At 36.2% G+C, this 23120-nt stretch overlaps 1 protein-coding gene across 1 annotated transcript in view; it reads right to left on the bottom strand.

Moving 5' to 3' along the window:
* Window positions 1-23120, bottom strand: part of LOC149822579 (DEAD-box ATP-dependent RNA helicase 53, mitochondrial-like) — a 69523-nt gene that overhangs the window by 36241 nt on the left and 10162 nt on the right. The window contains exons 2-5 of the mRNA XM_089981146.1: window positions 4390-4517; window positions 3840-4251; window positions 3438-3536; window positions 1222-1446 (exon numbers count right to left, since the gene is read on the bottom strand). Of these exons, the coding sequence (XP_089837272.1) occupies window positions 1222-1446; window positions 3438-3536; window positions 3840-4251; window positions 4390-4517 (864 nt within the window). The remainder of the gene's footprint in view (window positions 1-1221; window positions 1447-3437; window positions 3537-3839; window positions 4252-4389; window positions 4518-23120) is intronic.

Here is a 23120-nt window from a genome sequence, read left to right as displayed (position 1 = left end):
CCCCAATACAAAGACCCAAATCAAGTGACAAAGTTAGATCCAATACCAAGAAGTTAAACCGAGCCCAAGGGAGGGCTTGTATCAAAAAAGAGAAAACTAAACAAAAACCGCAAAGATTTTTCATTCCCCTGTTCCTTCCCCTTCTTTCTCCCTTTCTTCTTGTTCCCCAGTTCCTCTTCTTTTTGCTTTTCCTTCTCTTTTCATCTTTCTCCTCTTTCGTCTTCTCTCATATGATCAAGCCCCCTCTTCCTCCCACTCTCCTTCATAAACTGCTATTGTTGAAGACCTAGGATAAGTCATAGTTAGTATAAAATTTTTCCAAAAAATATCTCTTTGTTTTTTAGTAACTCTAAAAGTTTCTAATACTTTCAAAATACTGAAAATGTCCCTGACTCCAAAGAAAACCCTTAACAATACCCGGTAGTACAAGATTTGGGGATTTTCAAAAATATTTTCCAGAATGCATTCATTATCCAAGAGTTTTGGATAATGATATTATTTTTATTAAAGAACAATACCAATTATTCTTTCAATTTTTTTGAAATCTTTATTCTAGAAATATTTTGAAATCAAAATGAGTTTAAAAAAGAAACCCAAATCTAACAAAAATATACTCAATTTGATTTAGTTGTTAAATCAAATCAAGTGAAAATTTGTGGGCTGGTTGTTTTTTTAGAAAAATACCTTGAAATCAGTCTTTTTAAAATCTTAAAAACGAAACAATCTGAAGGTAAGGTATTTTGTGATAAATTGATACTATTTGAATGTTTTCATAGCTAGCATTAAATCCCCATAAAAAAATGATATTTTCAATTATGGACGAGATTGGTGACTATGGTGTACTACATCTTCATGCACACTTATAATACACGATGAAACAAAGACCACTAGATCATGCACAAGTTACTAGATAAACAACCATTGATAAAACACAAATGAACATCATTAGTGAAAATTGTCATTGTTTCATTTATAGAACATTTTCATAGTCTGGAACATATTGAAAAAAAATTGATAATGACATAATAGGCAGAAACAAAAAAAGAAGTAAATGTGCACTCCTTGTGCTAGTGACATTACGTAAACAAACATATGGATAAAAATGATAATGACAAAATAGCTGGAAACGAAATAGATGCAAACATGCATCTCTTGTGCTAGTGATATCAAGTAAACAAACATAAATATGAGAACAATGGCAATAAGAGGAGAAGTTATTACCAGATCAACATTTGGTATATCCAGTCCACGGGCAGCAACATCAGTTGCAACTAATATATTGAAGCGACCATCTCGAAATCCTGAAAGTGTCCTTTCCCTCTGGTTTTGTGATATGTCACCATGCAAAGCTTCACATTTAAAATTGCGAGCCATAAAATATGCGAGCCTGTCTGCATCACGCTTTGTTTGGGTAAAGACAATGCATTTCCCATCTTTTGCGTGCTCCTAATAGGTAAAAAAGCATAAGCAAGATGCATAGAGAGAAAGGTGGAACGTAGTAATCTTTTTAAGCAGTTTATTGCAAAGAGAAAAATAAGCAAGGTTTGCAACTATGGTCACATAGCAGCTGTTCAAATTCATTTTCAACAAATAGGCTTGGCTCAAATTTGCAGGTTAAATAGTTTATGGTACAGCATAAAACAAAATAAACTAAAGAAGCAACATAAGTAAAAAGTGTTTCTTAGACAAGTTAATGTATCATTTTAGAAATTTTTTCAATTATTTCATGTAGCAATATCCACATGAGTATCTCTGCCCTCTTTCGTTATTTACACCAAAAAATACTAGTGAACAAAGTGGCATTCATAAAGGAACCATAATATGTTCTCCATGTCTTCACTAACCAGCAAAATGGGCACAACCAATGCCGAGGGGAACAGACACTAGTGGAGTGCATCAGCCAGATATGACTTCCTAATCTTGGCAATATAACATTAGAAAAGGATGATGATGAGATACTCTACCAAGGGTAAACCAATTAGGTGTAGCTAATGCCACATCATTGATAATAAGCATATTATGAAAGCCTGGGGAATCATCAAGCAACCTCCTTGATGACTAGACTGCACATATCTAGCTTCATGTAAATGATTTTTTAGGTTTTAAATACACATGATCAGCATCATATGTGAGAATTATGATAGTACAGATGGAGTTTTATTTGGTGTATCTGTACATGAACCTATTCTCATGTCAGTTTTCATTACAATGCAGTCTTCTAGCTTTTTCTATAACCAGGTCAAGGGAAAAAACACCCATCACCAACTGCACAATGGCATGCATCCGGTAAGCACAACCATAGGCAGGAAGGAGAAGTCTTCTAGCTATTCTAATTAATTTTTACTATAGATTTGTGTTGTTTTTACATTAAAAGACAGGATTACTCTATGAATATCACAAAGTTCACAACTAAGTCTCTTTGTGACAATTGATTGATAAATTGGACAGTTTATACACCGTAGTAATTATCTGATGGTGATGCTTGATATACTAGCTTAATGACTCATAAATATGATGAATTACATTAAGTAGTTCATATTTTTTGATACTTGGATATTGGTTATATCACCAAATGTTACCTAATTGTTCCTCATATTATGTTTTAACCAGAGTTACAGGAAGCTTCTTAGATAGGTGGGAAACTCGCTTCGGAAGCGCGATATTCCTCGCTTCTGAACTTGATGAGAACCATGATTCCCCCACGCTTCTCCTATGCTTTCCACATGCTTCATCTATTTTTCTTATATGTTCTCTTACTCAACTTTTCATATTTTTTATGTGTTTTCTCTCACTCTTCTCACTCACTTCCATGTGTTTTCTCTAAATTGGTAGTCATAATTTTTAGATTTTGTTAAAAATTTAATTCTTACACTAAAAAATCATGAAATTTAATATTAGTCACTTTTATTTTAGTTTTTGTTTGTGTTTCATTCTGATTCTCATTCAATTCTTATATTTCTTTTTTTTATTCTCCGTTTCCCACTTCCTATACATTTTAGCAGCCTTGGTTTTAACACTTGTATACAAAATTTTCTGTTCATATCTTATGTACAAAATGACAACCAAATATCTAGGTTGACTCAGCCAAGTCTTGAGTCAAGACCAAACAAGTTAAGCCACAATTCATTGGGCCTTCAAGCCTTGATAACAAGGCATGTGTTTGGTTTAGACCGTCCTTTTACAAACACATAAGATAATTATGATGCTGGCCACATTTCTCACAATGCAGGACATTCTTATAAAAATCATATACCTGGAACAAGGAGGTAACCTTTAATTTCTTCAGAAAAAGGAAAATGCTGTCATTTTACTGGAAAAGTGGCAAAAACTAACGCTAAACAGAAAGTACTTTGTGATCAAACAACCTATAAGTAACAAAATGATTGAAATATAACAAATCACTTAAAAGTGTACCAAAACAAAACCAAAATGCATACTGTAATCAAATGTCCAAGAACTGATGGCTTTGAATACATGTCTGATGCAATGGAATATAGACTGATTCCATCAGCCAACTTTTGATCAGAATCACCAACCTGCAGGAAAAATTGACACCTAGTAAGTCCACACAGGAAACATCATACAGCTCCCCATACACGTGGACACATCATACAGCTCCCCATTCACGTGAAATATGAATATGCACATACAAGACACTGGACAGCTCTTCAAAAGAATCCTAGTTTCCAGAGCCAAAACACTAATTCTTGGACCCAATATGTAAACTTAAAAAGAAAGCACACTTTAATGTTAAAGGTATAGGCAGAGAAGAGGCATCACGAGAAGTTCAATGATAATAGAAGGATAATCAGAATAAAAAGGGGCAAACTACCACTTACAAGATCAATGACAACTGGATTCTTCAGATACTTCTGGGACAGCTTTCTTATCCAACTCGGCATTGTAGCAGAAAACATCATGCTTTGACGGTTCTGGGGCAATTTTTCCAAAATTATCTCTACATCTTCATCAAACCCCACTGCAAGCATCTGATCAGCCTCATCCAAGACAACAAATTGTACTTCTGACAAGTTCAGTGCACCTCTCTTGAGTAAATCAATAATGCGTCCTGGGGTCCCAACAACAACATCCACACCATAATCAAGAGTCCTCATCTGAGAAGATATGGGAACACCTCCATAAACACATATTGCATCCAAGATAGGTGCAGACTCCCTGAATTCTTTTTCAACCTGGCGAGCAAGCTCCCTTGTTGGAGCCATAACCAAGGCCAGGGGATTTCGTCCACGCCTGGAGATCAGCAAATAGGGGAAAAAAGGAAAAGAGCATCTCAGTAACTAATAGTAACAGCAAGAATTAGCAACAGTATCTAAAATCAGTGATGGAAGCTATGAAAAATATAATGTGATATTGATTAAAGGAACAGACCCATGTTTTGCATTGAACTGTATGATCCTGTCCATGATTGGGATTCCAAAAGCCAATGTCTTCCCTGTTCCAGTTCTGGCACGACCAATCATGTCACGCCCTTGCATTCCTGGTTCCAAAACAGCTCTCTGGTGCACACATAGATGGCCAACATCAACAGAAAAGAAAAGATGATGAACTTGGATTGAAAAGTATGACACACACAGAACCATAATTGTAATCCCCTATTCTATAAAGACATGTCCCCAAATGGCTAGCAACTCTATCTTACATCAACAAATTTTTATCAGTAAGAAATATAACTACTTACCACAATTCCAAAACCAGTGGGCAGCTATATCGCATGGATATCGATGTGGGAATGGGACATGGAGCAGATACGCTCGGTACGACACAGCACTTCTAAAAAATTAGGACACATGGACATAGCTGTCAAGACCTACATACTTGTTCAAGAGTTTGCACCCAAGATGGCAATCACGTTTTATTGCTTTAGGTTAAGAACTCCATATATATATATATATATGTGTGTGTGTGTGTGTGTGTGTGTGTGTGTGTGTGTGTATTAAGATGATATTCACGTTTTATTGATTTAGGTTAAGAATTGTATATATATGCATGTGTATGTGTGTAAAATTGTTAATCTAAATCAATAAAACATGAATATCATCTCAAGCACGAACTCTTGAACAATATCACTAAATTACTATGATTGAAAACATTGAATAATAAAACTAAAACATCGAATAATAAAATTAAGTTAAAATCAAAATGTAATGTAATCGATGATAACTTTTGAAAGATAAGAAACATAAGTGAATAAAAACTAAGTAATCAAGATCATAAAAGGAAATAGCACTGGGTCCAATGAAGTATCCTGGTGCGTCTGAGTGTCATGGCCCCATGAGATATGCACGCTAAGTGAAGTGTCTGTGTGACGTGAGACTGGACAAAGAATGAAGTTATGTTAGTTCTTCATCATTCGGTAATGATATGGTACACTAATTTTCCCAATATCCACTATGACTTGTAAGTGTTTCCTTATTTTCATTATACATAGAGAGAGACGCACACACACAGATATAGTAAATAGACCACTTTGACTTATAGTTTTTCTATAGTGTACATTGCTTACCAAATTTTTTTTCTAAAGAGCATTGATAAACAAGAGTGCCTATCTTATCAAAAGCGGTACTAGGCAGCTGATTGGTCGCCTAGTTAGCCTCGGCACAAACTCAACACCGAGGCCAGAGGTGGTGAGGAAAGTTATGCATTTTTTTTATTTAGTATGAAGGGTGGCAATGGCATAAATCCCTAACACCCCCTTGCATCTCCTTCCCTCCCTTTGTTATATATATATATATATATAACTCCGCCTGTGTAGTTATACACTGCCGGTCCCAAGCCCGGATAAAGGAGGAGGGTTGCGGTAGGCCTGTGACAGCCAGCATAAAAACTTTGTCATATCCTATGAAAATGAACCAATATGAGAATTTCGTTGGGGCGTTCCCTACTGAGCGACGCGTTGTACTCTCTAGGCCCGGAGGCAGTGATAAATGTGCAAGGGTTGCTAGGTCGTCGCCCAGAAGCGACGCGTCACACCGGCGCCCGGGTGTGGTGTCAAATAGGCAAGGGTTCCCTCACTTTGTTGGACGGGTGGGGGGTAAAGAAGTTAGTCCAAGACCATAAAATTAGGTTAGCCACTTGGAACATAGGGTCTTTAACTGGTAAGTTGGTAGAGTTAGTAGATGTTATGTGTAGGAGAAAGATTGATATTTTATGTCTTCAAGAGACCAAATGGGTAGGTGAGAAAGCTAAAGTGATAGAACCTTGGGGATATAAGATTTGGTATACAGGAATAAATAGGAATAGGAATGGAGTAGGGATTGTTATGAGTCGTCAGTTTATAGATAATGTAGTTGAGGTCCGTAGGAAGGGTGATAGAATTTTACTTATTAAATTAGTATTAGGTACGGATATTATTAATATTATTAGTGTTTATGCACCTCAAGTAGGTTTAGATGATTCCATTAAGCATCAATTTTGGGAAGATTTAGATGGAGTAGTACAAGAGACATCTTATGGAGAAAAGCTTTTCATCGGCGGTGACCTTAATGGACATGTAGGCATTAGTAGGGATGGATTTGAGAATATCCATGGAGGCTATGGTATAGGAGAAAGAAATGAAAGTGGAGAAAGGATTTTAGATTTTTGTTTGTCCTATGATATGATCTTAGCAAACACTTGATTTAGGAAGAGGGAGTCTCACCTAGTAACATTTAAAAGTGGGGTTAATACGAGTCAGATAGATTTTTTCCTACTTAGAAAGAGAGATAGGGGTTGTTGCATCGATTGTAAGGTTATACCAGGAGAAAGTGTAGCTACACAACATAGAGTCTTAATTTTAGATCTTAGAATTAGACAATGCCGCAAAAGGGATAGACATAGGATAGATCCTAGAATTAAGTGGTGGGCACTGAAAGGAGCTAAACAAGGAATGTTTGTAGAGCAGGTAGTTAAGGAAGTTGATTGGTGTCTCGAGGAGGATTCAGAATCAATGTGGAATAAGATAGCGGGTGGTATGAGAAAAGTAGCTAAAGAGGTATTGGGTGAGTCTAAAGGCGGTGCACCACTAGGTAAGGATACATCATGGTGGAACGAGGATGTCAAATTAGCTATTAAGGTTAAAAGAGAGTGTTATAGAAATCTAAGTAAGAGTCGTGATAATGAGAATTTGGAGAAGTATATGATAGCAAAGAAGGAAGCTAAAAAAGTTATTCGAAACGCGAGGGCTAAGGTATATAAGGAAGTTTATGACAAGTTGAATACCAAAGATGGCGAGAAGGATATTTATAGGCTTGCAAAGATGAGAGATAGGAAATCGAAGGATTTGGGTATGGTTAGATGTATCAAAGATGAAACGCAAAGGGTTTTAGTCAAAGATGAGGAGATTAAGGAGAGATGGAAAGATTATTTTGATAAGCTATTTAATGATAGTCATGCTCAAGATCTTGGAGACTTCTCCATTCCTTTTCATGAGATAAATCGTGACTTCATGCGCAAGATTCAAAAGAAAGAAATTGCAGAGGCTTTGAAGAAAATGAAATCAAGAAGGGCAGTTGGCCCAGATGGTATACCTATCGAGGCTTGGAAATGCTTGGGAGAGAAAGGTTTAGAATGGTTGACAAATCTTTTTAACTTGATTTGGCGAACAAATAAGATGCCTAATGAGTGGAGGAATAGTACTTTGGTGCCTTTATATAAGAATAAGGGTGATATACAAGATTGCACAAACTATCGTGGTATAAAACTCATGAGTCATACTATGAAACTTTGGGAGAGGGTGATTGAGTCTAGGTTGAGGAAGGTTGTCATGATATCGGAGAATCAATTTGGTTTTATGCCTGGAAGATCAACTATGGAAGCTATACATCTTCTTAGACAACTTAGTGAAAGATATAGAGAGAGGAACAAAGATTTGCATATGGTTTTTATTGATTTAGAGAAGGCATACGATAGAGTACCTAGGGACGTTCTCTGGTGGACAATGATGAAGAAAGGTGTTTCTCTCAAGTACATTAGTATAATTAAAGATATGTATGAAGGAGTAGTAACCAATGTCCGCACTTGTGGAGGGGTGACAACCAATTTTCCGATAACGGTTGGGTTACATCAAGGATCTGCTTTAAGCCCTTTCCTATTTGCGATAGTGATGGATGAGCTTACGAGATCAATTCAAGAAAATGTACCGTGGTGTATGTTGTTTGCTGATGATATTGTTTTGATTGATGAGTCTAGAGCTGGGGTTAATGCTAAGTTAGAATTATGGAGACAGACATTGGAAGCTAGAGGTTTTAAGTTGAGTAAGAGTAAGACTGAATATATGGAATGTCGGTTTAGTAAGCAACGAAGTAGTGATGGGAGTGTAGTGAAGCTTGGTGAGCAAGATATACCGGTGAATGATTATTTCAAATATTTGGGATCCATCATTCAAAAGTATGGAGAAATTGATGGAGATGTAAATCATAGGATAAAGGTTGGGTGGATGAAATGGAAAAGTGCTACTGGAGTGTTGTGCGATCGTAGAATGCCATTGCGGTTGAAGGGAAAGTTTTATAGGACGACTATTAGACCCGCTTTACTATATGGTACGGAATGTTGGGCTGCCAAGAGACATCATATTCAAAAAATGAGTGTAGCTGAGATGCGGATGTTTAGATGGATGTGTGGAAATACAATAAAAGATAAGATTCGGAACGAAGAGATACGTAAGAAGGTAGGTGTTGCACCCATTGAAAATAAGATGCGAGAGAATCGTTTACGGTGGTTTGGACATATTCGGCGAAGGCCTAATGATGCTCTAGTTAGAAGGTTGGAGAAATGGGAAAATATATTAGTTAAAAGAGGTCGGGGTAGGCCTAGGAAGACTTGGATGGAGATGATAGGAAAGGATATGAATGCTTTGAACCTCACCGAGGACATGGCGTTGGATAGAAATGATTGGAGGAAAAGGATTCATGTGGAAGACCCAAAATGAATTTCTTTTTTGGTTCATATCGCTGACCCCAATTGTTTTTGGATGAAGGCGTAGTTGTTGTTGTTGTTGTTGTATATATATATATATATATATATATATATATATATATATACACACACACTTTTTGCACATATATCTATAATTATATAGAAAGTATATGATGGTTTTGTACCATGATACTGTTAAAATGTGTCTCCTAAAAATCATTATTGTAAATATAAATATATATATTTATATACATAGAGATACATTTACATATAATATATTATATGTACATATATCTCTATATATATAAATATATATATTTATATATTTTTACCCAAAAAAGGTATTCTTGTAATTTCACTGTTTTGCGCATATTCCATTTGGAATATGTTGTAAATTTTTCTTTTTATTTTCTTGTAATTCTTTTTACTTTTTCTTTTTTATTTTTTATTTATTAAAGTGCATTGGGGGTCCCCCAATAGAGTCGTTCCCTTTTGGCACTTGTATAAATAGGGGTGTTCCCCCTTGTAATCTCCAAGCTTGAGAGTCTCAAGCATTTTGTTCTTTCTATAAAATACATGTCATAGAGCATGTTTATTATTTTTACGCTTTTGCGTACTTTGTTCAAGTGTTGTGAGAGCGCCTTCGTGCACATCTTTACTAAAGTATTTGTGCTCGTATGCGTATTGTCTTGTCCTAGACAATTTTACATGGTATCAGAGCAAGGTTGATTATTGAAGATCGTGGGATTCTCATTTTTTCGAGTGCCTCGAAAAACGTGCCTTCCTATCTTTGAAGTTTGAAGTGGTGGATCTTTCTTCTCAAATATTTTAGAAGAATCTTGTGCAAAGTTGGTGTTGGAAATATTGTGTTGGTACGCCTTTCTCTCTCCCTCTTTACTCTCTAATAGGCAAAAAAGAGTCTCATTTTGCTCTTGGGTTCAAATTAAATGGGTCCAACTATCATGTTTGGGTCGGAAATATGAAGGCTCATATAAAAGGGAAGGGCCTATGGGGATATGTACTTGGCACAATTCCGGAACCAGAACCCAAGATTACCGTGGTAAATGGAAGCGAAATCAAGATTCTTGAGGGACAAGAAAGAACCAAAGCCCTTGAAGAATACTCCAAGAAGCACGATGAATGGAAAATGAAGAATTTCAAGATTCTTTCATGGTTTTTCTCATCCGTGGAAACCAAGATTAATGCCAACATTATTAAATTCAAAAAGGCATCGGAAGCTTAGCATTATCTTGAAAAAATGTACACATCAAGGGATCTATCTCATAAGTATTATCTTCAAAAGAAGGCTATCTCTCTTACTCAAGGTGAAATGACGATTAGGGAATACTTTGTCGATCTTTCCTCTATTTGGGATGAGCTTGCAATGCCTGAACCAAAATGGAGTGGAGAGGCAATTGAGCTCTGTCACAAGCAACTTGAAGAAGATCGGTTCTTCAACTTTTTGAATGGGCTAAGGCCCGAATTTGAGCAAATAAGGTCATCTCTTCTTTCCTCTTTTTCTCCCCCTTCTCTTGAAGATGTTCTCACCAAATTAAGTGGTGAAGACTCGTATGAATTTATGTAAACAAGGACCAAATGTTCTTGCGGTCCCTTGTAATATTGAAGAAAATAGTGAGGTCAATGCCGTATCAAGACCCGGAAACAATGTAAGAACCTATCATCCCCCTCACTTTAAATTTCAAAATCAAGGTGAAAATGGTGGTCAAAGAGGAAAAAGGGACTATAGCAAAACTATTTGTTATTTTTGTAAAGAACCAGGGCATATCAAACCCGTATGTCCCAAATGGAAGAAGCTCCTAGCCATGGCTACCACTGGTGTACCGCAAAAGGAGGAGGCATCTTCGAGTGGGACCCTCTCTATAAATCAAATAGTGGAAGCTCTTCAACCTCTCCTCAAGGGATCTACCTCCGGTGCGGCCGTATCCACTTCTTCCTCTCCAGGTAAAATCTCTTGGCTTTTAGATGCCGGTGCATCCTTTCATATGTCCCCAAACATTTTCTCACTTTCCGATTACTCGAAAAATGGTTTCACATCTTATGTCTCCACTGCGGATGGAACCTCTCTTGAAATTAAAGGAATAGGTAATTTTGAAACTCAAGAGTTTTTTATTCCAAAAATCAGATTTATACCTAAGCTAAACTTAAATCTCCTCTTTGTTTCTCAACTCACGGACCATGGCTGCGATATTAAATTCTCTTGTGATAAATGTTTAATACAGGATCGTCAGTCCGGAAAATTGATTAGGGAAGGCTTTAGAAGAGGAGATTTATACTATATGGAATCTCTTCAAGTTCCAAAAGTTTTGTGTAATGTTGCCCGACATAAAGATATAAATGTGTGGCACAAAAGACTTGGTCATCCTAATATCACCAAGTTATCATATTTACATTTTGCAAAAGACCTATGTAAAAGCTCTTTTTCTTGTAATGATTGTATTCTCGGAAAAATGCGAAGTTTACCTTTTGAGCAAAGAACTATGTTCTCTTCTAAAACTTTCGAAATTGTTCATTCAGATGTTTGGGAACCTGCACCTGTTGTTTCAAAAGGAGGTTTTTCTTATTACGTAATATTTGTGGATGATTTTTCCAGATATTCGTGGATATATTTTCTTAAGTTTAAACATGAAGTGTTTTTGTGTTTTAAAAATTTTCATTCAATGATTAAGAATAAATTCAACAGTAACATAAAGATTTTTAGAAGTGACTCTGGGGGAGAATATCTCTCCAATCAATTTAAGGTATATCTTGAGGATCATGGAATTGTTCACCAAAGGTCTTGTCCTAAAACGCCTCAACAGAATGGGTTGGCTGAAAGAAAACATAGGCACATTATTGAGACCACTAGGACCCTTCTTATATCTCAAAATATTCCTAAAAACTTTTGAGCTGAAGCAGCTCTTGCTTCTGTTTATTTGATAAATCGCTTACCATCTAGGATATTAGGAAAAATATCTCCCTTTGAGGTATTACATAAGCTTGAACCTGATTATAATAAGTTAAGAGTCTTTGGATGTAAGTGTTTCATACTTACGGATAAGAATGACAAGCTCTCTCCCAAGGCTATTCCTTGTGCCTTTCTTGGTTATTCCGAAACTCAAAAAGGTTTTCGTTGTTATGACCTTCGAGATGATAAGCTATATGTCTCTAGAAATGTAACTTTTTTAGAAAATGAGAGTGGTTTTGAAAAAAATGTTTCTCAACAAGAAAATTTTGATTACTCTTTCTTATTCGACTTATTGTCTAGTAATGATGATATATCTAGTGATGATGATGTATCATTAAACCATGATGAGGAAAATGATGAAGATATTGGTGAACTTACTCACTCAATGAACAAGAAAGTAGAGTTCCAAGTGAGCCAATAACCTACTCTCGTAGAAACCAAGACACCTTTAGAAGTGCTATTGATCAATATAGTGAGCTTACTCCTATTCTTGACCATAGAAGATCTGAAAGGAATAAAAGACCTCCAACTCGTTTTGTCTCTTTTGATTCTTTTTCACCCCGATATAGGGTTTGTCTTAGTGTCATTCACTCTTATTTTGAACCAAGAAATTTTGAAGAAGCTAAAAAATGTATAGAATGGCAAGAAGCCATGCAAAGTGAACTTAATGCCCTTAAAAGGGCAGCTACTTGGGATTTCCAAACTCTACCTATAGGAAAGAAAACTATAGGTTGTCGATGGGTCTTTAAAGTTAAAACTAAGAGCAACGGTTCTCTAGAAAGGTATAAAGTTCGTTTAGTTGCAAAAGGGTATAAGCAAGAGTATGGAATTGATTACGAAAAAACCTTTGCCCCTGTAGCCGTATAGTTACAGTTAGGTGTCTTATTACTATTGCATCTATTAAAAATTGAAACATTTTTCAAATGGATGTTAAAAATGCCTTCTTAAATGGTGATCTTAACGAAGAAGTGTATATGGATGCCCCACCAGGCATGATAATTCCTAAAGATAAAGTTCTTCGTCTTCGAAAGGCCCTCTATGGTTTAAAGCAGGCCCCCAAAGCCTGGTATGATAGGTTTACCAGTGTAATGCTGGAAAATGGTTTTTCCTCATGTTATACTGACACTGCTTTGTTTACTAGAAAATCTAATGCAGGGATTGTAATTTTGTTGTTCTACGTTGATGATATGCTAATAACAGGTGATGATGTTCAAGGAGTAAAGGGTATTAAGTCCGTTTTGACTTCAAAATTTGAAATGTCAGACTTGGGTTTTCTGACATATTTTCTTGGAATTGAGGTTGCCTATTCGCAACGTGGTTATTTTCTATCTCAGTCGAAACTTGCTTGCGAGATTATTGACAGGTCAGGAATTTCTGATGACAAAATATGCGAAACTCCTGAAGTTGTGGGAGCAAAAATGAAGATTGACGACGGTGTTCCTCTAACCGATCCTACTCCTTACAGGCAGTTGGTAGGTTCTTTAATGTATCTTAGCATTACCCGACCTGATTTGTCACATGTTATACACATCGTCAGTCAGTTTCAGCATGCTCCTACAACCGTTCATATGAGTGTTGTGCTTCGCATCATCAGATATTTGAAGGGAACTGTGAATAAGGGAGTATTTTTATCTTCTTCTTCTGAATTGAAATTACTTGCTTAGACTGACTCAGATTGGGGAGGTGACCCTAGTAACCGTCACTTCACCACTGGTTTTTGTATTTTCTTAGGAGAATCTTTGATCTCATGGCGATGTAAAAAGCAACAGAAGGTCTCTTTGTCATCCACTGAAACCGAATATAGAGTCATGGCATCTACCACCATAGAAATTGTATGGATTCGACGTCTTTTGGAAGATATGGGAGTGGTTGTCAAAGAACCAACAAAGTTATGCTGTGACAATAAAAGTGCAATCTACATTGCCAAGAACCACACCTTTCACGAGTGAACAAAGCATATAGAGATGGATTGTCATTATGTCAGAGAAGAATACTTGAAGAAGGTCATTGATCTACCATATGTGACATCTGAATATCAACTTGCCGACTTCTTCACAAAAGCTCTATGTTCGCCCAGATTTCATTTCCTTCTTGACAAACTTTCGGTTATCACACCGTAAGTTTGAGGGGGGGTGTTAAAATGTGTCTCCTAAAAATCATTATTGTAAATATAAATATATATATTTATATACATAGAGATACATTTACATATAATATATTATATGTACATATATCTCTATATATATAAATATATATATATTTATATATATTTACCCGAAAAGGGTATTCTTGTAATTTCACTGTTTTGCGCATATTCCATTTGGAATATGTTGTAAATTTTTCTTTTTATTTTCTTGTAATTCTTTTTACTTTTTCTTTTTTATTTTTTATTTATTAAAGTGCATTGGGGGTCCCCCAATAGAGTCGTTGGGGGCTCCCAACGACTCTTTTGGGAGCCCCCCCTTTTGCACCTTTTGGCACTTGTATAAATAGGGGTGTTCCCCCTTGTAATCTCCAAGCTTGAGAGTCTCAAGCATTTTGTTCTTTCTATAAAATAATGCCATAGTGCATGTTTATTATTTTTACGCTTTTGCGTACTTTGTTCAAGTGTTGTGAGAGTGCCTTCGTGCACATCTTTACTAAAGTATTTGTGCTCGTATGTGTATTGTCTTGTCATAGACAATTTTACAGATACCATATGGTGTTGCACAATCATTTATATGGATGTAGCCACAAAATGTTAGGTCTAACCGTACAGACGTGTTCAGCATAGTTTATTCATGCCTAATACACCACAAGATTGAATTTCTGAGATGTTGAAATGTCAACAGTTCACTATTCATGAAATTAAGGGTGGTTCACAAATGGTACAAAACATCATTGTTGGAATCAATTTTAATGCACGAAAATAGTAAATTGAACATGCTAAACACGATCCAAAGATTTGATTTTTTTTTGGAGATTACATAAATGAAAATCCAGTGAGCACCACCCTATGTTATGGTGCTTAAATACCACAATAGAAGCACCTGTAATTATATATCTATCTTTTATGCATATATATACATATATATAGGGCTTATATTTGGTAGTAATGAAGGCATGGAACTATTGAGCGAGAACTCATAGATGCAAGCTGTATCACCACAATCTGACCACATAGATATGTTAAGCACGGTGAGTTTAATCAAGATTGAAGCTTGGATCATGCCTTTTCAATGTAAAAATATGACGCTTTGGGTTGCGAAATTTTGGTACATTATGGGCCATTGATTTTTCAAGCCCTAGAAAAACTTGGTTACACGTCACAATCATATGATTCAAAACCCATTTCCTACTAAACAAACATTGTAGATCACATCCATAAGGTTCGAACTATAAAAAAGTCCAAAAAATATGAAATAAAGGTGATTTCTAGTAAATAGTTTCCTACCTTCATTAGTACATGATATTTACCCATACATACATATGTACATTATACATACATATATACATGTTTTTACATATATATATTTACATGTTAAAATATAAATATAAATGCATATATAGAGAGTAATGTGTTCCTTAGGCCCCCTTTTTCGTGAGGTCTTGTTAGGCTCCTTCAAAAATCATAGTCTTAAGTATTTTTTTCTAACGTCTAACACCATAGATGTGATCTATAGGTTTTGTTTAGTGGGAACCGGCTTTTGGATCACCAGAATCTGACCTGTATACAAGGTTTTTTGGTGATCCAAAATCAATGGCTATGAAGGTACCAGTTGTTTCCGGCACAGAAAAATATGCTTTTTATGTTAAAATATGTTATATATAGAGAGATTATGACACATACATATATATGCCTATGTGTCTATCTACATATATAAATATATATATATATATATTTCTTTTGTAATACCCAATAGGGGCAAATTAGTCTTTTCACATTGTACATGCATATCCTAAAAGATATGCTCTTTTTCTCTTCTCTTTTCTTTTATTTTTCCTTTTTCTTTTTACTTTTTTCTTTCTTTATTTATTGGTTGAGAGGGGTCCACAAAGAGTCGTTGGACCCCTCCAACGGTCATAAATCTGACCGTTGGAGGGTCTCCAACGACTCTATGGGAGCCCCTCCTTGGGTCCCTTTGTGTGTATAAATAAAGGGCTTGGCCCCATGTATTCTTTATGCTTTTAGTGAAGCCGCATGTGAGTGGAATATATTTTTTCACCTTATTTTGTGTGTTTTACCACTTTTGTGATTTATTGCAATTTTGCCCATTAGTGGCTTCTTGTGTATGTGCATGCACTCGTGCTTGCTCTTGAAGATATCGCCTCACTCATTTGGTACTTCATTACATGGTATCAGAGCCTTGGTTGAGAAATCTTCATTGGATCCTCTCTTGACAAGTAATATATCTCCACTTTCTTGCTCTCAAACTCTTTTTCTATAAATGGCCAACAAGGATGCAAAAATCGACCTCTCATTCAAATTGAATGGGAGCAATTACCGAATGTGGGCGGCCGCTATGGAAAATAACCTCAAAGGTAAAAAAAACTTTGGGGTTATGTGTGTGAAACCATTTGGGAACCAAAATTGAAGTTAACTAAGTTTGAAGGAAATAAGGAAAGAGCATTAAACGAAGAAAAAAAGAGAAGGTCATTCTTGACTTCTCTTCAAAAATGGAAGATTGGAAAAGTGAGCATGCTAAAATTCTAGCATGGTTCATGAATAATGTCGAATTAAAAATTTGTACAAATCTTGCAAAGTTCAAGAAGGCTAATGAAGCTTGGTTCTTTATGAAAGGCATGTACACTCAAAGAGACCTTGCTAGGCATTTCTTTCTACAAGAAAATGTAAGAGAAACCAAGCAAGGTGATATGAGTATTAGGGACTATTATAGTGCCCTATCTTCTTTATGAGATGAACTTGTTCTTCTCGAACCTCAATGAGAAGGTAGTGTTATTGCCATGAGGCAAGAGCAAATGGAAAAGGAAAGGGTTTTTCAATTTATTCATGGACTTCGTACCAAATTTGAGCAAATTAGAGGTTCCCTTCTTCATAGGGCTTCTACTCCTCTAAGTGACATTTTGGCCGACTTATGTCAAGAAGAAACTCGTTTGGCCTTGAAAAGAGATATTGATGAAGTTCATGTTGTGTCTAGACCCGACAACAATGTAAGATCATACAAACCACCTCATTTTTAGAAGAATAATAGTGGTGGAGGAAGAAAAATCATTTGTCATAATTGTAATGAATCGGGCCATATTCGTCCGGATTGCCCCAAATTCAAGAAGAAAGTGGCTTCCGTTGGTGAAATTCCTCCAAACACAAATGAAGATTCAAAGAAGGATGGGGACATAAAGAAGTCCATCACTCATCTAATCGAAACTCTTCAACAATTTATAAAGATAAACTCCTCTACATCATCATCCTCACCCTCCACTTCCGGTGCCACCATTTCCTCTTTTCCAAGTATGACCTCTTGGATTCTTGACTCGGGTGCCTCCTTTCATATAACTCCAAATGCATCACTTTTGTCAAAACCAAGTCTCAATAAATTCAAATCATATATTTCCACCGCCAATGGAACATCCTTGGATGTTGAAGGCATAGGAAACCTTGAGAAAACTTATGACCAAAACAAAGATTTTTTTGTTCCTGAAATCTGAATTATTCCAAAACTTAATTTAAATCTTTTTTCCGTTTCTCAAATTACCGATTTTGAATGCAATGTCTCTTTTTCACCAACCCATTGTTATGTGCAGGATCTCCGGTCCGGGAAGCGGATTGGGCAAGGCCATAGAAGAGGGGATCTTTATTATATGAATTTTTTGTCTTTGCCATCCAAATCATTTTGTAATCATGTTCAATCTAAAGATATTGAGACTTGGCATAAGAAGCTTGGACATCCTAGTATTTCCAAGTTGTATATCTTTCCTTTCTTGGAAAAATTTTGTAATTCAAGTACATTTACATGCAATGATTGTATTCTTGGAAAGATTCATTCGCTTTTGTATTCGCATAGTAATTTTGTGTCAAAAAGACCTTTTGAACTTGTGCATTCCGATGTATGGGGGTCGGCACCCATTATGTCTAGAGGAGGATATTCCTACTATGTTACTTTTATTGATGACTTTACTAGATATACATGGGTATACATTATCGAAAACAAATCTGATGTCTTGACTAATTTTAAAGAATTTCATGTTCTTATTCAAAATCAAATTCAAAACAATATAGCTATATTTAGATCCGATTCTGGAGGTGAGTATATGTCTAAAGATTTTCAAAATTATTTCAAAATAAATAAAATTTTGCACCAACGATCTTATCCTAAAACTCCGCAACAAAATGGTCTTACGGAAAGGAAACATAGACATTTAATTGAAACTACAAGAACACTCCTTGTCTCTAAAAATGTTCCTAAAAACTTTTGGGCCGAAGCTCTTCTTACCACAACATATCTTATCAATCGTATGCCCTCTTCTTCTTTAAAAAATATATCACCTTTTGAAAAATTATTTAAAATTACTCCAGATTTTAATAGACTAAGGATCTTTGGATGTAAATGTTTTGTGTTTGTTCAAGGACAAGATAAATTATCACCCAAATCTCTTGAATGTGTATTCATTGGCTATGGTGAAAATCAAAAAGGTTATAGATGTTATGATATTCGAAACAATAAACTCTATGTGTCAAGAAATGTAAACTTTCTTGAGGAACAAAATGGTTTTGATATTCACACATCTAAAGAAGACATTGATTATTCATTCCTATTTGACTTAGCTCCTAGAATTGAGTCTCCAGAGTCAATTATTTGTGATAATACTTGTGATGGCATTTTACATCATAATGATATACCACAACATAGTAATGTTTCTCAAAATGAGAACCTTAATTATATAAATGTACATACCCAGCAATTTGGAAATGAACGTTAACCTACCCTTGAAAGATATTCTCAAGACTTCTCTTTAGAAGAACCTATTAATGACAATCAACCTAGGAGATCTTCTCGTAATAGTAGGCCACCACAAAAATTTGTGTCTTATGAATCTTTTTCACCTAATTATAGGACTTGTCTCATGTTGATACATTTGTATCGTGAGCCTACTTCATTTAAAGAAGCTAAAGATTATCCACATTGGATTGAAGTCATGAAAATTGAATTAGAGGCTCTTAACAAAGCCCAAACTTGGAGCATTATTCATCAACCATTAGGAAAAAAGGCAATTGGGAGTAGATGGGTATATAAAATCAAAACCAAATGTGATGGATCTCTAGAAAGATACAAAGCGCGTTTGGTTGCAAAAGGCTACGCCCAAGAATATGGGATTGATTATGAAGAGACCTTTGCTCCAGTCGCTAGAATGACTAGTGTGCGAACATTAATTGCCTTAGCTTCTATTAAGCAATGGCCGATATATCAACTTGATGTTAAAAATGCGTTTTTAAATGGAACTCTATGTGAAGAAGTTCTTATGGATCCTCCGCCAGGTCTTGAAATTGGTAAAAGAAATATTCTAAAGTTAAATAAAGCTTTCTATGGTCTTAAACCAGAGTTACCGGAAGCACCCCTATAGAAGGGGAAGCGCGCTTCCCCGATACGCGCTTCAGAAGCGCAAAACGCCGGGCTTCCGAAATGCGTGGGGAAGCGCACATTTCAATTGGGAAGCGCATATCCCTTTAATGGGGTACGGGCACCCCATTAAAGGGGTGTGTGGGGTACGCGCACCCCCATTAAAGGGGTACGAAGGGGCGATTTTACAGATTTGTCTTTTTTTTAACTTTTTTTCCAAAAAAAATTAAAAGAACGAGTTTTTTAAAAGGGGCAAAAAAGAGATTTTGAAAAACCCGTGAAAACAAAACCCGAAAGGGCTTTAGGGTTTTTTCACGCAGCTCAATTCGAGTCTCCTCCCTTCTTCTCTCCTCTCTCTGGCAACCGATCGGCGGAACCCAGAATCCGACGACCTCCACGGCGATGAATCCATTCAGGTACGTACTCTCCTCTCTCCATCTCTTCTCTCCGTATCTCCCACGACCTCTCTCTTTCCATCTCTTCCCTCCATCTCTGTTCTCCCTTTCGTTTTCAGGGAACAAGCAATCCTTCTGCAGTCTTACAATATGACATTTAGGTTATGAATAGCATGACAAAATGGGAATATGTTTTACTCTTTGTCTGTTCTGCAGAATTGCTTATTCATGTGCATGTTGTTGGAAACAATTTATTCTATCTATGTTTATCATTATTTATTGGGTTGCTTATAGCTTATCGTTGCCTTGTAACCGTAACCTTGATCTTCTGAAAACGGAAACCTTATCAGTTTTATTTTCTGAAAGTTTTGGTCCTTGGAGATCCGATTCTCTACCTAAGGTTTGGGACATCATTGTCTAACTTAATTTTATTTTGGTGCACTTTCTAGAAATCTGAGATTTTTGTGGCTACTCAGAGGGCAGTAAGGTGGGGAAATAAGGTCAGTCAATGAGTTTAGACTTTAGACCTGTTTCGACCCATCCAAATTGTTTCCCCCAACGGGTGGGCCCGTATTTCGCATTGATGAAGAGTTTTCAAGTGATATAGGGTTGGTGTCTGACCTGTGTGAGGTTCAACTCGTGAGTAGAGTTTTGTGTTGCAGGTTTGATCCCTTCATTCTCTCTAGAAGGTACATTTAGAGAATAGGGGATTGTTAGAGACTATTTGTTTCATTTTCCTGTTGCAATAACATGGTGGTCTTTATCTTTTGTGTTATCAATATGATGGTGATTTATATTCTTATGTGAGTCCCATGAAAGAAAAGAACAGTATATTGGTTGAGAAGCATTTCACATTTTGTGTTTTAAGTTTTAACTGAGTCTATTTGGTCATCTTTCTTATTTCATATGGAAGCGGCACGAAATCTAATGGTATAGTTGTATGACTAGTAGGGATCTGAGTCCACACGCAGTGGTACTTTGAAGTTCAAAAAAAAATCTGTTTTAATATTTGGGTTTATTACATGGTATAAGTAGTCCCATGCTTCCCGCTTCCTAAAATTTTGAAAGTGCCTCGCTTCCCGCTCCTGCTTCCCGTATCGCTTCTCGCTCCCGCTTCCTCAACTGGCAACCCTGTCTTAAACAAGACCCAAAAGCTTTGTATGATCTTTTTAGCAAAGTAATTCTCGATAGTGGCTTTTCCTCATGTTATACTGATATTGCTTTGTTTGTTAAAACTTCTAATAAGTACATAACAACTTTGTTGTTATATGTTGATGACATGATTATCACAGGTAATGATAAAAAGGGTATTGACTTTATTAAAAATATTCTCAAAGAAAATTTTGATATGTTTGACCTTGGTTTTCTAAGGTATTTTTTAGGAATTGAAGTTGCATACTCCCCCAAGGGGCATGTTCTCTCTCAGATGAAGCTTGCCTCCGACATTATTGCCCGGTCTGGGATGACAGATAACAAGAAGGTGGAGACTCCAGAAGTGATCAACGCCAAGATGAGAGCCAGTGATGGCACTCCTTTAGCAGATCTCACGCCTTATCGTCAATTGATTGGGTCACTAACATATTTATCTATCACCAAGCCCGATATTTCTCATGTGGTTCATAGTGCAAGCCAATTTGAGACTGCTCCTTCTAACATTCACATGGCCGCAGTCATGAGGATTATCAGATATTTGAAAAGCACCATAACTAAAGGATTATTCTTACCCTCTTCTTCACCTCTTACGTTACTTGCCTATACTGATTCTGATTGCCCCAATGATCGTATTTTCACCACAGGTTATTGTGTATTTCTTGGAAAGTCACTTATTTCATGGAGGTGTAAAAAGCAACAAAAAGTTTCTCTCTCTTCTACAGAAGCAGAATATCGTGCGATGGCCACTACTACCACTGAGATTGTATGGTTAAGAAGTTTGCTTAAAGATATGGGCGTCTCATTCTCAACTCCTTCGAAGTTGTGCTGCGACAACAAGAGTTCTATCTACATTGCCAGCAATCACACTTTTCATGAACGAACAAAGCACATCGAGATGGACTGTCATTATGTTCGTGATGAGTTCTTACGGGGCATCATTCAACTGCCATATGTTTCTACTGAGTATCAGTTGGCGGACTTCACCAAAGCTTTGTCATTGTCTCGTTTCTACTTTCTCCTTAGCAAACTCTTGGTGATCTCACCATGTGTTTGAGGGGGAGTATTAAAATATGTTATATATATATAGAGAGAGAGAGAGAGAGATTATGACACATACACATATATATTACATATATATGTCTGTGTCTATCTACATATATAAATCTATATTTCTTTTGTAATACCCAATAGGGGCAAATTAGTCTTTCCACATTGTACATGCATATCCTAAAAGATATGCCCTTTTTCTCTTTTCTTTTTTTTTCTTTTTCTTTTTACTTTTTCCTTTCTTTCTTTATTGGTTGAGAGGGGTCCACAAAGAGTCGTTGGACCCCTCCAACGGTCATAAATATGACTGTTGGAGGGGCTCCAACGACTCTATGGGAGCCCCTCCTTGGGTCCCTTTGTATGTATAAATAAAGGGCTTGGCCCCATGTATTCTTTATGCTTTTAGTGAAGCCTCATGTGAGTGGAATATATTTTTTCACCTTATTTTGTGTGTTTTACCACTTTTGTGATTTATTGCAATCTTGCCCATTAGTGGCTTCTTGTGTATGTGCGTGCGCTCGTGCTTGCTCTTGGAGATATCGCCTCACTCATTTGGCACTTCATTACATTTTGGTCAGTTTTTTCTAGCTCAGAAAAACATGTTTTTTGTTCAAAAAAACATGTTTTTTGTTCAAAAAAACATGTTTTTTGTTCAAAAAAACATGATCCAAGAGTCGATTCGCACTAAATCGAGCACGCTAAACACATCTAACAGTTCAGATCTATCATAAAACACTTAAAATCTGTGGGGCAGAACAGGGCAAAATGAGAAATGGGGCCTAATATGTTCAGTTCTCATATATATATATATATATATATATATATATTTTTATAAGACAGTTACGTGAATGTATATATGTATAATATATATATAGGTATATATATATATATATATGTTTTTTACTTCTTTACATATGTATCATATGTATATATATAACACCTATGCAGTGTTATCAAAAATGCGCCTTGAGGCGCAAAAGGCGTGCCTCGCCTTGAGGCGCGGCCCTTTGTGCCTAAAGGCGCAAGTCTGAGGCACAAACTTTTTTTTACAACAAGACTTCTGAGACATAATCAAAAAGATTTTGGTAGGTT

Source organism: Nuphar pumila, chromosome 11 (assembly GCF_984573655.1).
Source record: "Nuphar pumila chromosome 11, dmNupPumi1.hap1.1, whole genome shotgun sequence".
NCBI lineage: Eukaryota > Viridiplantae > Streptophyta > Magnoliopsida > Nymphaeales > Nymphaeaceae > Nuphar > Nuphar pumila.
This window is presented reverse-complemented; position numbering and strand designations above follow the sequence as displayed.